A 12,773-nucleotide genomic window follows, 5' to 3' on the forward strand; every position below is an offset into this window, starting at 1 on the left:
GGGCCCCTCACTGTAAGAAAGACATCGAGGCCCTGGAGCGTGTCCAGAGGAGGGCAACAAAGCTGGTGAGGGGTCTGGAGCACAGGCCTTATGAGGAGCGGCTGAAGGAGCTGGGATTGTTCAGTCTAGAGAAGAGGAGGCTCAGGGGAGACCTTATTGCTCTCTATGGCTACCTGAAGGGAGGCTGTAGTGAGCTGGGGGTCAGCCTCTTCCCTCGTGTGACTAGTGATAGGACTAGAGGGAACGGCTTCAAGTTGCACCAGGGAAGATTCAGGCTGGACGTTAGGAAATACTACTTCTCTGAAAGGGTGGTCAGGAACTGGAATGGGCTGCCCAGAGAGGTGGTGGAGTCACCGAGCCTGGTGGCGTTCAAAGAGCGTTTTGGATGTTGTGTTGAGGGACATGGTTTAGCGAGAACCATTGGTGAAGGGTGAATGGTTGGACTGGTTGATCCTGTGGGTCTTTTCCAACCTTAGTGATTCTATGATTCTATGATTCTATTCCAGGTAAGCAGATAGCAATTTGATTGCATTCTAACATGATTTAAAACTTACTAAACCTGAGTTCCGTAGTGCATGTTGCCATCGCTGATTTTGGATCAAAGGTCCAGGATTAATTACAGTGCCCTTAAACTGGCAAAAAAGACACATGCAGTCACCGTGCTATGGATGACTTAAGAAACAAAAAGATTCTTTTCCCTAAATTTCAGCTGGATTCTTTTCACCAGCTTGTCTACTGGGCCTGAAGTTCCCTGTGGGCTTGAAAAGAGTGAATGAAGGAGCAGTATATTGTGCCCAAAAGGTACACTAAAAATCTGAGTCAGAAAATGGGCAGTGAAGTTCTACTAATTGTACAGCTCTATTCAGTAGAAAGAACAAAGTCATGCATCATATTTCCCCTTGTAAAAATTAACATTTTTATATCAGAATTTAAGAGAATCCCAAGGCACTTGAGGAATTAGTCATTGTTCATTTTTTATTAAGTTATAAAAGGAAAATAAAATGATCTTTGTGGCCAATTCAAGATGCTTCAGACAGGCTATAAAGCAAAGGATCCCTTGAGCTATTCCTTTGTCTAACAGACCATTTGTTTTGTGTGGTATTTTTCTTCATAGCATGGAGCATGTAGCTCAGATCACCTTTAATTCATCTCAGCTAAACCATAAGTCAGCCCCTGTACTGTTATGGTCGTGGGAAGTATAAATCACTGCAGAAAACAAGTGATAATTATCTGGCAGCGCAGTTACTGGTTTGGATGTCAGGTTACAGCCCACTCCCCAGACACCCCTCTGCTCTTGCCATACACATTCCTACAATAAAATCAAAACCTTTAAGTCCCATCAGAACACCTGTAAAGCTGGCAAGCCATGTGAGGCTGCCTGCAAACTTTACAGAATTAATGAGGCAGACAGCAATGGTAAGATAATAGTTACCATATCTGTAAGGAATAAGGGTGAAAATTTCATCTGTAAACCAGACGTATATAACTCCTGCCTAAGCTCAGCTCTGACCTAGGGGTCAGGCCTTTGGGAATTGCTTAGGCTGACAACACAATCCAGCTGAGAGAAAAGGTGAGAGCAACAACAAACCTGCAATGACTGACACCACTACAGTGCCTACCATATCACATAGTAAAGTAAAGACTTGGAAATTACAAAACCATGACAATAAAGTGCAACAAAAGTCAGACTCTTGGACTTGTGAAAGAGCTGTGCACATGGATGTTGGGAGCAGCTTGGCTACAGACCTTAAACTAAGTAAAATGACACAGCTTAGGGTCTAAAAAAAGCAGACACCCTACCGTGTAACTCTGTCCATGGAAAGACTCTGCCTTTAGTGGGAAGAAACCAGAAGATCATCAAGGGGGTCCTCCAAAGCAAAAAGTGATTTTGTCCCCAGTGAATCTGTCTGCAGAGCAGACCACTGACATGCGTGAATGCTCTTGTGCTGTCCCAGGCAGCAATGGTGAATGCTGCTGGCAAATCCCACCCCTACTGTCCTTCTGGGTGGGATGGGCTTGCCTTAAGTCCAAAATCATAATGTCACTTGCAGCCCTGATAGGAAATCCAGCTACATAAAAAAACAAGCAAGAAACTGCCACTGCCATACAATCTACAGAATTTTACAGTAACGGACAATTCTAAAATATTCTACAGAGTTTTGTTTCTGCTGCTGTAAAATCTTAATTTATGTAGTGTACATCCTCCTGTATCTTATTTGGTCTTATAGACTACTGACAGTGTTAAACAAAGATTGGAACAGCTCTGAATTAAAAATAAATAAATAAATAAATAAATAATAGATGTAGCAACTTTCAGTCAGGAGTTCACAAATGTTCAGGATACTGGAGACCATTAAAAACACTTCCAGCATTTCCTATCACTCCTTGTAGACACTTCTCATCCAGTCCTCAGAGCCAAGCAAAAGGAAATAGGAGCAGCTATGCCACCTGACAAGCTGAAAGACACTTGCTGCCAAATCAGACATCAGTAGCCCTGACGAGAGATGATTTTTTCTCCATTTTATACCATATGGTGTCTGTGCCTAAAAGTTCAGACAGCAGCTGCCATTTTTTTTTCCACTGCGCATCCCAGCAAGTTGCAACCAGCAACTACATGATGAGAAAGGGTACAACTGCTGATCAAAACAAAAGCGTATCAGGCCAGCTGACAGCAAGACAGGAAGAAAGAGTGATGTCCCAACCATGAAATAGTACAGCAACAAATTTTATGTACAGTTTCATCTGCCAGAGTCCTTTTGTCCTCTGAGATTGGGAACCTTTCGCTAGCTTAATTTCTTATAACGTGAGAATATGTTTTCATATTTCAGGGCCAAGCAGAATGTGATCTATATGCATTCTTCATGCTAGTTTCAATTTGTTAAACTCCTCTGATGTGAATGCAGTTAAACCAATACATGCTACTTTCTTCTTTGTATGCTAAGAGCTGGTATGAATCAATTTTGTTGTGGTGTAGCTGAATTCACATCAAGCAAGAAAAAAAATTAACTATATATTTTTGTTGTGAATGAAATTTTGTAATCGCAGTGAAGATAATTCAACTTTTTATTTTTAAACCGGTACCACTTAAATGGTTAGACAAGGCCCCTCAAATGAATTAATGACATGGGAAATAACTGCAGTGTTAGTCTGAAAAAAAAAACTTACAAAGAGACTGTTCTCTACAGTAACCTTCCTATAAAAAGTTATTAGAAAGATGGGAAAAGCAGAAGCTGGGCTAACACTGTTACTAGATATGCCTAATCTTCTGTATCTCACAGCTAAGAAAAAAAAAAACAAACATATCTCTCAGAGGTAAAGCCTGCAGGGCTTCAATATATTTCAGCTCAAGGCTGCAAAACTGGCTCACTCCATGGGGACCACTGTATCCCCTGTGACCCCCATGCATCCCCACGCAGATCTGCCCACTGCTCCCAGTTCCCAACCCCTGCGTCCCCACATCGATGAGTTTGCTGTGGGAAGATGGGGTTTCATCTTGTATTTGTAAGGCTTATGGAAAGTTTGGTGGTATGTTCAAGCAAGAGGAAAATCTTTAAACTCTGTCACATTCTGGGCTTGCTGTGTTACCTGGAATATCCCTGTAAATAGATTCATACTGTTTCCTGAGTGCCCCTGCCCTGAGATGAGTTATTATGAGATGAGACAGAGGAGCTCAAATAAAGTCCAATTACAGCTTAAGTATTTGATTACAAGATGGGAAACAGATGCAGGAAAAAAAAATGAGAAACAGCAAAACTCATAACAGAGATCAACCTGAAATTCAGATTTAATGCCATTGGCTGTGTAGGTTCTTTCTCTGGGCTTGCCTCCCTGTCAGACTAATCTCAGCATGTATTCCAGCTTTCTACATGTAACCTTTGAGAGTCAACCCCCTCCCTTAGACCCCATTTATCAGTTAAATTCTACTTTTGGAGTGAGTGGTCAGCCTAACATACCTAGACTGTTAGGCTTCCTGACTTCTCCCTTCCTCCTATTCAACTAGTTCATATGAATGTACACTGTCATCGAAAGGGAACACTGCCTGACTCGACCAAAACAAAACCACTTAGAAAGTCTTTTGGATGCAAATGAATCCTTTTCAAATTGCTTTCCTGTCATTGAGGCTTGGTTTCACCCAACATCTGTCCCTCTTTCCCATGCCATGTAAAATATATCACTTGCAGCTCATGTGAAAACTGTAACCAGTGCCATCCAAAACCATTTTTGCACGAATGTATCATAGTTAATCCTCCGAATTTACCTGACAAAATGTAAACCTTAGGAACTGCTTACACAGGTCTTCTACACGTGCACACATCCTACTGTCAGAACTGTTTTCAGTTTGTTCCTAGCACTGAATAAAATCCAGATGTGGCACAAGCATGAATCTAAGACTGGTAGTAGAGACCAGGCAGCCCTCTCCCTCTACGTACTAAGAGTATTAGGGATAGTTAGTACACATTTGAGTACTTCTTCCAAAACACTGTACTGTTTGGTTTTTTTTTAATTTCCTACAAAGAGTGAAATATTTCAGACAGTTTTCTTCTTGATTCTCCCTAAAGGTTTCTTTCTTATCTCTTTTCATGAGCCAAAGGAAATCCTCATGTCTTAATGCTACATCACTTGCTGGTTACCAAACATGAGCTATCAACCTGGTGAAGTTTTTCTGATTTTTTTTTTTATTTTCTCTTTTTTTGGAAAATTACCTCTTTTGGGTATGCTATTTGTGCACGTACTCTTATCGAATTCTTTTTGCTGTAGAGATGTGCTTGCTCACTCTTTGGGGACTTCTTTTTAATTGTGAGTCAATTGACTGCCAGTTAACTGAATTTACTGTCTTTGAAAACGCAAGTCAGAATTCTCCCCAAACATTTTTCACAGGCTACAGACGTTTGTAGTTTGCCTTAACCTTATCCCTAAGGTAAACCACAAATATTTGTAGTATACATTATGAGATTGCTCAAATTCACAGTTGACAGAGGGATTTACATTTTCTGGAGAAGCTGAGCATTGAGAGTGTTGCCCTTTGGCTTTTTGTACTGTGTTTTTGGTAAAATCTCCAAAAACAACTTCAGAAGCGCTAGCTCTTGGGCCGATCCTTGCATTGCTTCATTAAAATTACTTCTTCATTTAAAGTGAGCTGGAATGTAACTACAGTAGATCCCATGCCTGAACAAAGATAATTCTGAATTATCTTAAATATTCAAATAATGATAATAATAATAAAAAAAATATTAGGCACCTGAGTAGTGCAAATACAGGGAGTATTTTAAGGCGAATCGATAAAACAAAATATACCATGTATATAAACAGCCATAGACGTATTTTGCAATATGTATTATTTGATTATAAACAATGTGCAGTAACTGATTATGAACTCCCATCCAAATACTCTCTACAATTTCCCAGTGTCAAAGTTAAAACATGCAACCTCCTCTTCCACCAGCATTTCATTAACATATGAAATATGCTAATACACTCATTCAGTTTACATGTATATTTACTTGACTAAAGAAAGGCATTGTATATATTACAGCAATTAACTTTTATCACGTTACAGACTAAGAACTGCAAGAAATTTTTTTCTCTATCTTGACATGAACAGACTCTCCTTGCCCAAGAAAGTAATCTAAAATGGTTCATACTATTTTTTCACTTTCCTTTACATCAATCAAAAGTCTATTATTTCAACTCTAGCTAATGTGTAAAGTAACTTCTTCAAGTTGAGAAGCAAATTAGTGCTCTTGAATGTAGTAACTGGGCAAAAGAATGGCTAGTTAAAGTTAATTTGGATTTCTTTAGGTGGGTGGGATGCATCTTATCTTTATACATCTAAATGTAGTAATTTAAGTCTTTGTTAGTTAGTTTAAACTTGCTGGTTTAGCACTTTCTCTACACTGTCATAGAAAGAGAAACACACAGATAATCCTATCCATAGAAAGCAGTTGGCGGGATGTATCACAACTGTGTAAAAAAAAAAAGGATTTTCAGAAAACTGGCATTTATTCAGCTTTGCATATAATGGCTTCCCTGAATCTCAAGATTCTGAGGTGTGATTGGATTGAATGAGGATTATTTGCAAGGACAGGCAAAACAGAAATAAACAAATCTCTACCTTAACAGTAAAGCTCACCAATTTGGTGTTTGGGTTCATCTACTGTTGCTTGGAGCTGGAGAGATAGAAACACATAATACTTTGAATGACGAGACCAACTTCCTTCATGGGTCTGCTATAAGCATCTATATTCCCAGACAGTTGTGTTTGTTCTTTTAAAAAAAAACTTTCACGTGAATTCTAGCCTTGTGCAATTTTGCATATTCTGCTATCTGGAACGATCAGAGGATATGTCTGAACAACACAAACTGCTGGTAAAACATCAGTTTCAAGTCAAATTACTGTACCCAACAAGAGACTGCACATTTTCCCCCCTATTTCATTTACCATAGTCCTCTGACAGTCAAATAATACAGTTCTTCATGGCTCTTTAAGATTTATATTCTCATATGATTTATAAATGTGTTGCCCATTTTAGCCAATAACGTCTTAGAAACAAGACTTTTCAGAGTTTGGGATATTTTACTGCTAGCCTATCAGACTGACACGGCTCACAGTCGGAATTTATACTTTCTCACAATCCAGGCTTTCTCTGGGTACAGATTTTAAGAAAGCCTTGGAGTTACATGAAAAACAATAGACATATGAAATTGTTTTCTCATGCATTGCTGCAAATCTGTTTTTTGTGAGAGAAGTCATTATTTCCAGTTCTTCATGGAAAAATGTCCATCGCCAAAAGTTATGACAGAGAAGAGTGAACTTGCACAAGGAGCTCCCATGAGCCTTTTACAGTTTCTGTTCACTGCTGGTGGGTCACCTCTAGGAAGCAGCTGCCCATTTAAGGCCCTGGGAGCAATAGGACAACACGTTTAGCAAAAGCTCTGCACTCTTTCTAAATCTTTCTCTGCTCTAGGCAGTAACAAAGCCCTGTAAGTGCATCTAGATGTACCTCAGTGCATAAAGCGATAACAGATCCTGCAGCCATCTCACGGACTATCACCATACTGCAATAATATAGGTCCTTTAGAATTTATCCTCCATAACTTACAATGATAATTTTGTCAATATTTGCAACTCTTCCCCTTCAAGATACGTCTAAGTAACTTTTGGTGGAATATCTGAAATACAGGTTTTTAGCATAACCAGAAAAACCCAGAAAATGTCTATTTTTGATACACTTATTGTGCTGATCAATACACCTTATTGTACTAAACTTAACAGAATCTCTGAAAAAAATGCTGTATGTGGTAAAAATGGCTGTGCCTCTAACATGATATTATTACAGCAATAAATCAGAAAAATGTTGTCCAAACAATAAAACCAAGTTTCCATCTGTTGGCTTCACTTCTAATACTTACAAACAACTTCCATGTGAATATTTTAAATTTTCTAAATAAATATTTCTTAAAAGGATAGTGTAGGATCACAGATTTAAAAAGGAGCAGATAGTACAGAAACTCGGATTTAAAAAAGAAGTATCCTATGTCCTATTTGGTTTTACAAAATTTACCTGTTAGCAGCTGCTTAGGATTATTTGTATATTTTTTTTTTTAGTTACGATCAAGAAGAAAATAAGTCAATAGTTAAAAAAAATCTTGACTTAATTTACTGAGCTATGAAACAAATACTTAAAAACCTCTAGAGCTGAAACATATGACAGACCTACTCCACAATAAGCAATTTACAGCAAAAACTGTGTGTCTGCGTGAGCAGTGTGTCTGCCCATCACTGGCTCTGTGGCACTGTTCCTCTTGCCTTCCTCATATCCAGCCTCACAGCTTTGCCATCTTTTGAAAGAAGCATTAAGATCAGACTGGTGCAGCACTCAATTGACATGCTGCATGGTTTTTCTTAGCACAGAGACATGTACATCCATATCCCATATTTCCTGTCCTTGCAAATCAGAAATGGAGGATAAAGAGAGGGTTATCAGTGTGGTTGCTCAGGTAGACTAACATACCTACTCTTCCCTCTCACATACACGCACACACACTGCTGTTCAGCACAGAGAGGGTTATTTCTTTGACAGACTGCAAGGCTCTAGTGGTCAATGTGGAAGATTCACTAATATTAGTATGCAATAGTCTGCCAAGTATGGGATAAAGCCAAACTGTCTATGATACCTTCTGTGGAAAATTTCCACTACAGTATTGGCCTTTATGCTTTCTTGTCTATACTTTCTTTGTATTTCGTAAGACAACTGGATGGAAGACAGTGAGTTATAGCTCCATCAGTCAAAGAATGGTAGGGGAATGTACTTTCAACACATTGAAAGACATATGGAGAAATCTGTGCCAAAGCTGATGACAAATATCTGCCTCTAATGCTAAAATAACTGCTTGTGGTATTGTATATGACCTTCATGACACTCAAGGAAAGAACTTCAGAGATGGATGGCAGAAAGAAACAGGCAGTCAAAGGTGTTTAACACATGCTGCGGTTTTATTAAGACAACAGTACTTGCTGTAAGATGAAGGCTATGCAGTTTGGGGCCATGGCTGTGATGAAGACTATTCTGTGATAGTATTTAATGTTTTCATGCCTGCATGTTGTTTGATGAGTTGGAAAGATCCAGGACTTCATAATCTAGTTCCTCCCTGTTGGCACCAGTAACAATAATGACAGCTGTGGCAGGACCTTCTGCCAACATGCACTTATGCTTATCATAGGAGCTGTGGAGCCTGGAATAATGCATGAAGGTCCGGTGACTACACCTTACACTAGTAACACTAATGAAATTTTCTGTTTGCACAGAAATCAAAGCAGTGAAATGGAGGGAGATGTTTGCTTGGAAGCTACTGCAGGATCTGGAAAGGCCCAGCACTCTCACTCATGAATTGTAAAGAAAATATAGACGTGTCATTTTCCTTAAGTGAGAACATCTGGAGGTGTCCAATATAATTACTTTTTTCCTAGTGATGAAGCACAAGGTTAAGCTGCACAGCTTTAACAGCTGATGAAAGCAATTTGTGCAGCCCATAAGAACTGAACATCCAGATGTAACAGACAGTACAATGGAAAGGGCTTCTCAAATGACTCCACGAAATAAATCATATACAACACACACCTTTAGGAAGATTCTTTCCTTGGTTACTTTCATGCACTGGGCCAAGGTAGGCAATGACAGGTCCCAGGCTGAGGAGCAAATAGAGATCTTTGCTCTGTCTCTGCTAAGTGAGAAGCACTGATTGTCCCCTATTTCAATACAAATGAAACTTGTGGCTTTCTCTGAAGCAGAGGGAACATCTGAAAGGCAGACATCCACAAATTTCTGCTGGGTCCCATCTGAACTTAGTGTAACTAGGTTCGCCACCATCCCCAGCCCTTCTGAAGACAGCAGTGGGTTGTGCCAAGCTCTGCAGCTCTGCCAGGCCTGGCTTCTGGCACAGGGAAGGCTGCACAGATCCATGTCCCAACATCCAGCCAACAGCCAGGCAGAGGACATACTGCCAGTTAGATCCTGAAGCTCATGCTCACACAGTATGTTGTATACATTTGCATACATGGCCAAGGCATGCATCAACACGGATTGAGAAGACGGTATTGTTGCAAAGACAAATGGCACTTACAGCCTGGCTGGATAAGCACACTGACCAGCCACTTGATTGTACAACCATTGCACTAACCATCCCTTTATGACCATTTCCTCTAATTTTTTACTTTTCATTTCCACAGTGAGCCCACAACCCTGGCAGTGACCTCTCAGTCTATGGTGATCTCAGAACAGGCTCTTTTGCAACCTCACAGTAACGGCCATCCCCCCAGCCCTGTGAGCTGATGTTTTCGGGCTGCTTGCATTCCTGACTGGGTTATTGGAGTGCCTCTGCCTGGACCTGAGACCCTCTGCTACTGCAAGGCTGGCAGCCAAGCCTTTACCCAGCTATAGTGAACTGCATGGAGTCTATGGAAGCTATGAAAGATGGATTTTTGCCATCAACATTTTGCAGCTTCAGCATGAGACCATGTTAACATCTGAATGCTGAAATCTCCCCAAGAAAAAGGACTTGCAAGGAGCAACAGTTAGCGTGGAAGCAAGGAGGTGACATCACTCATCCCAAGTCAATACAGAAGAGGATAGTAAATCCTCTTTTAAGAGGCTGAGCCAGGCAGGGTCATGGATGGGCTGTGGATACATGGCAGCATGACCAGGAGCAAATTTCAAGTGCACATGAGCTCTTAGTTCAAGAGCATGTCCAAAAAAACTAAGCTCATTTAAGAAAGTGGCTCACGAAAACAAAAGCACAACTTCAATGAAAACATACCAACAAGTTGTGCAAGCTTTTCCCCTTAAACAAACAAAAACCAGAAGGACACTTGGCATGTCTAAGCTATCAGCAGCTCCCCTTATTAAAACTAATTGCTATGCATTAATGATTTCAGCCAATACATGCGAAGAAAAATAATTTCAAATGGATGACGGGAGCCACCAGCCAGCCTGGATTGGAGGCCGATTCCTCTATCTATTCATACTCTGCTTTGAATTATGAAAACTGATCCCTGACAAAGTCAGCCTTCCTTTAGCAGCCAGGCCAGCTGATGATAACCAACATACTCGTGGTAGATAAATATAAATTCTACATGTACTTTGAATTTTAAGAGGCACATATTCTTCACCAATGGCTGATGGAACAATCTGAGATACATTAATAGCTGCTGGTTGACAGTTCACAAACCAATTAGGTCGGCAGACTGGAGATAACTTCTTTTTTAAAAAGTAAATTTTTACGAGTATGGAGGTGGCTTTTAGACTATGCATATTGTTTTTCTAGAGGTGAAAAACTCTGCACATTCACACAATCAATTAACCTTTGAAATAATATCAGTGAACTTACATGAAAAGTATTTATCAAGAATCAACTAAAACTGGTGAGTATACAGTGAAGAATTTCTAGCTTTAAAATTTTGATTCTGCTCCTTTGTGTACATAGAGACTAATAGTTGAGGAAATTATTCCAGCATGTGCTTGAACCCCTCTGAAGTGAAGAGAACATAAGTGCAAGCCTGGAGTTAAGTGAATGCGTATGGAGCATTTCTAGGCAAGGGAGTAGGAACTGGGACCATAATCTTTAACTACGTGATCCCATATTCCTCCAGTGCTATGATATTTCTTACAGGACAAGCATCTCTTTCTGGCATAAGCACTTCCAGGCTGGTATCAAGATAAGCATAATTTCTGGAAGTAATTTCACCCCACAGTAGGTTTTACTTCCAGGTCATTCTACAAATTAATGAAAATTTAAGTGCTACTGAAAGTTGGTTCCACCCATGCCCCACTTTGGTTTGCACTCCTGAGCTATCACAGCTTTGCAGACCAGGGCTCTAAGACCCATCTATCAGGCCATGAGAACTGGGAAATGCTACTGTCAAAAGATCTGTGGGTACCCCACTCCAGAGAGAAATGTTGACTGCATCCACACCATGCAACAGCTTGTGTGGTAACAGCTTTCCTTCTGGGGAATTGATAGTGTCTGCAGTCACTTTTCTGCCATCTACCCCTTTTCACACTAGTTTTCAGTCACTGCCACCTCATCAACAGCATGCATTACTTCTGGCCTTTGTTCTAGAAAGCTGATTTCCAATCTCCAACAGCCCCACCTCCTAACTGTTATCTCAGAAACAATGATCTTACTCAGAAACATGGTATTCTGCAAGACCAGTACATACACACAGATACAAATATGTAGACATAGCCAAAAAATTACAGGGGAAACAAAAGATTCTACTCAAATAGATCGATATTTTCATTGTATTTGCCTTGAAACTATTGTTGTATATGCTTTAATTTTTTTTTTTTTTTTTTTTTTTCCATGGAAAACTGATTAATACGTCTTTGCGGAACAAAAGCCACTGGTTGCTTAACAAAGAAACCCTGTGCACTAAGTGAGGAAAGCAGCATTAGCGCTCCCTGAACGCAACCTGCTGCTGCAGCCAGCCGACAAAGACAGGGCAGCATTTGCGGGTCTGCGGGGTGACCACCACATGCACACTGCACTGTTATGTAGATCAGAGGCGGCGGCAGCAACTCCAGAATTTCCCAGTGCCACAGGGCTTTCAGACGAGTGCAGGGAGGGATGCTTTCCCAGGCTGACATACTGACCACTGGTGAGTTCACACTAACAAATAGAATTCTGGGGATCCGAACTAATCTTTGCTTCTCTGGCTGAAGCTATACAAAAAGCAAACAAAGAAAACAAAGAAAGATTTAAGTAGCATGTGCCCTGCCACCATTCATCTTACTCAGGGGCTGCTATCGAGCTTAACTAATAAGCATAATCAGCTCCAAACATTAACTTCTGAATCTTTAGGCAAAAGCTTTCAAGTGCTCTCGAAAGGGTGCAGAATACAGGTTGCGGATGAAGGCTCCTTCTCCCTCAGCACCCCCCTCTCACCTCCAGGCAGGTCTTGGACCAGTCCCAAGAACAGCGCGGACGTGGAGCGGAGCTGTTCTTTTCTTACGCTGCAGCCATGCATGAATACAGGCCAGATACAAAGAACGCATTGTATCAGCTTTGTCGGGGATGTTGTAGTCTCTCTTTCCTCCTACAAGTTATCCTCCCAAACCAGGCAGCCCGCTGCAGCTGCACGGGGAGGCTGCGTTACAGAAGGAATATTTTAAAATTTCCCAAAATAATTCCTGTAAGAAGTGAGATATTCTGTTTGAATTCTGACAGAGTAACAGACAGGCTGGAGCTGGATGGAGGACAAATAAAACAGAGAACTA

At 40.5% G+C, this 12,773-nt stretch overlaps 1 protein-coding gene across 2 annotated transcripts in view; it reads right to left on the reverse strand.

The window, feature by feature from the left end:
* SLC35F1 (solute carrier family 35 member F1) overlaps positions 1-12,773 on the reverse strand; it is a 235,413-nt gene that overhangs the window by 145,719 nt on the left and 76,921 nt on the right. The window contains exon 1 of one of the 2 annotated variants that reach the window (XM_040697519.2): positions 12,442-12,724. The exons of the other annotated variant lie outside the window; for it this stretch is intronic. Coding sequence (XP_040553453.1) covers positions 12,442-12,551 — 110 coding nt within the window. The 5' untranslated portion in view covers positions 12,552-12,724. Of the gene's footprint in view, positions 1-12,441; positions 12,725-12,773 lie in introns of those variants that run through there. 2 annotated transcript variants of the gene reach the window in all.

This window comes from Gallus gallus, chromosome 3 (genome assembly GCF_016699485.2).
Source record: "Gallus gallus isolate bGalGal1 chromosome 3, bGalGal1.mat.broiler.GRCg7b, whole genome shotgun sequence".
Taxonomy (NCBI): Eukaryota; Metazoa; Chordata; class Aves; order Galliformes; family Phasianidae; genus Gallus; species Gallus gallus.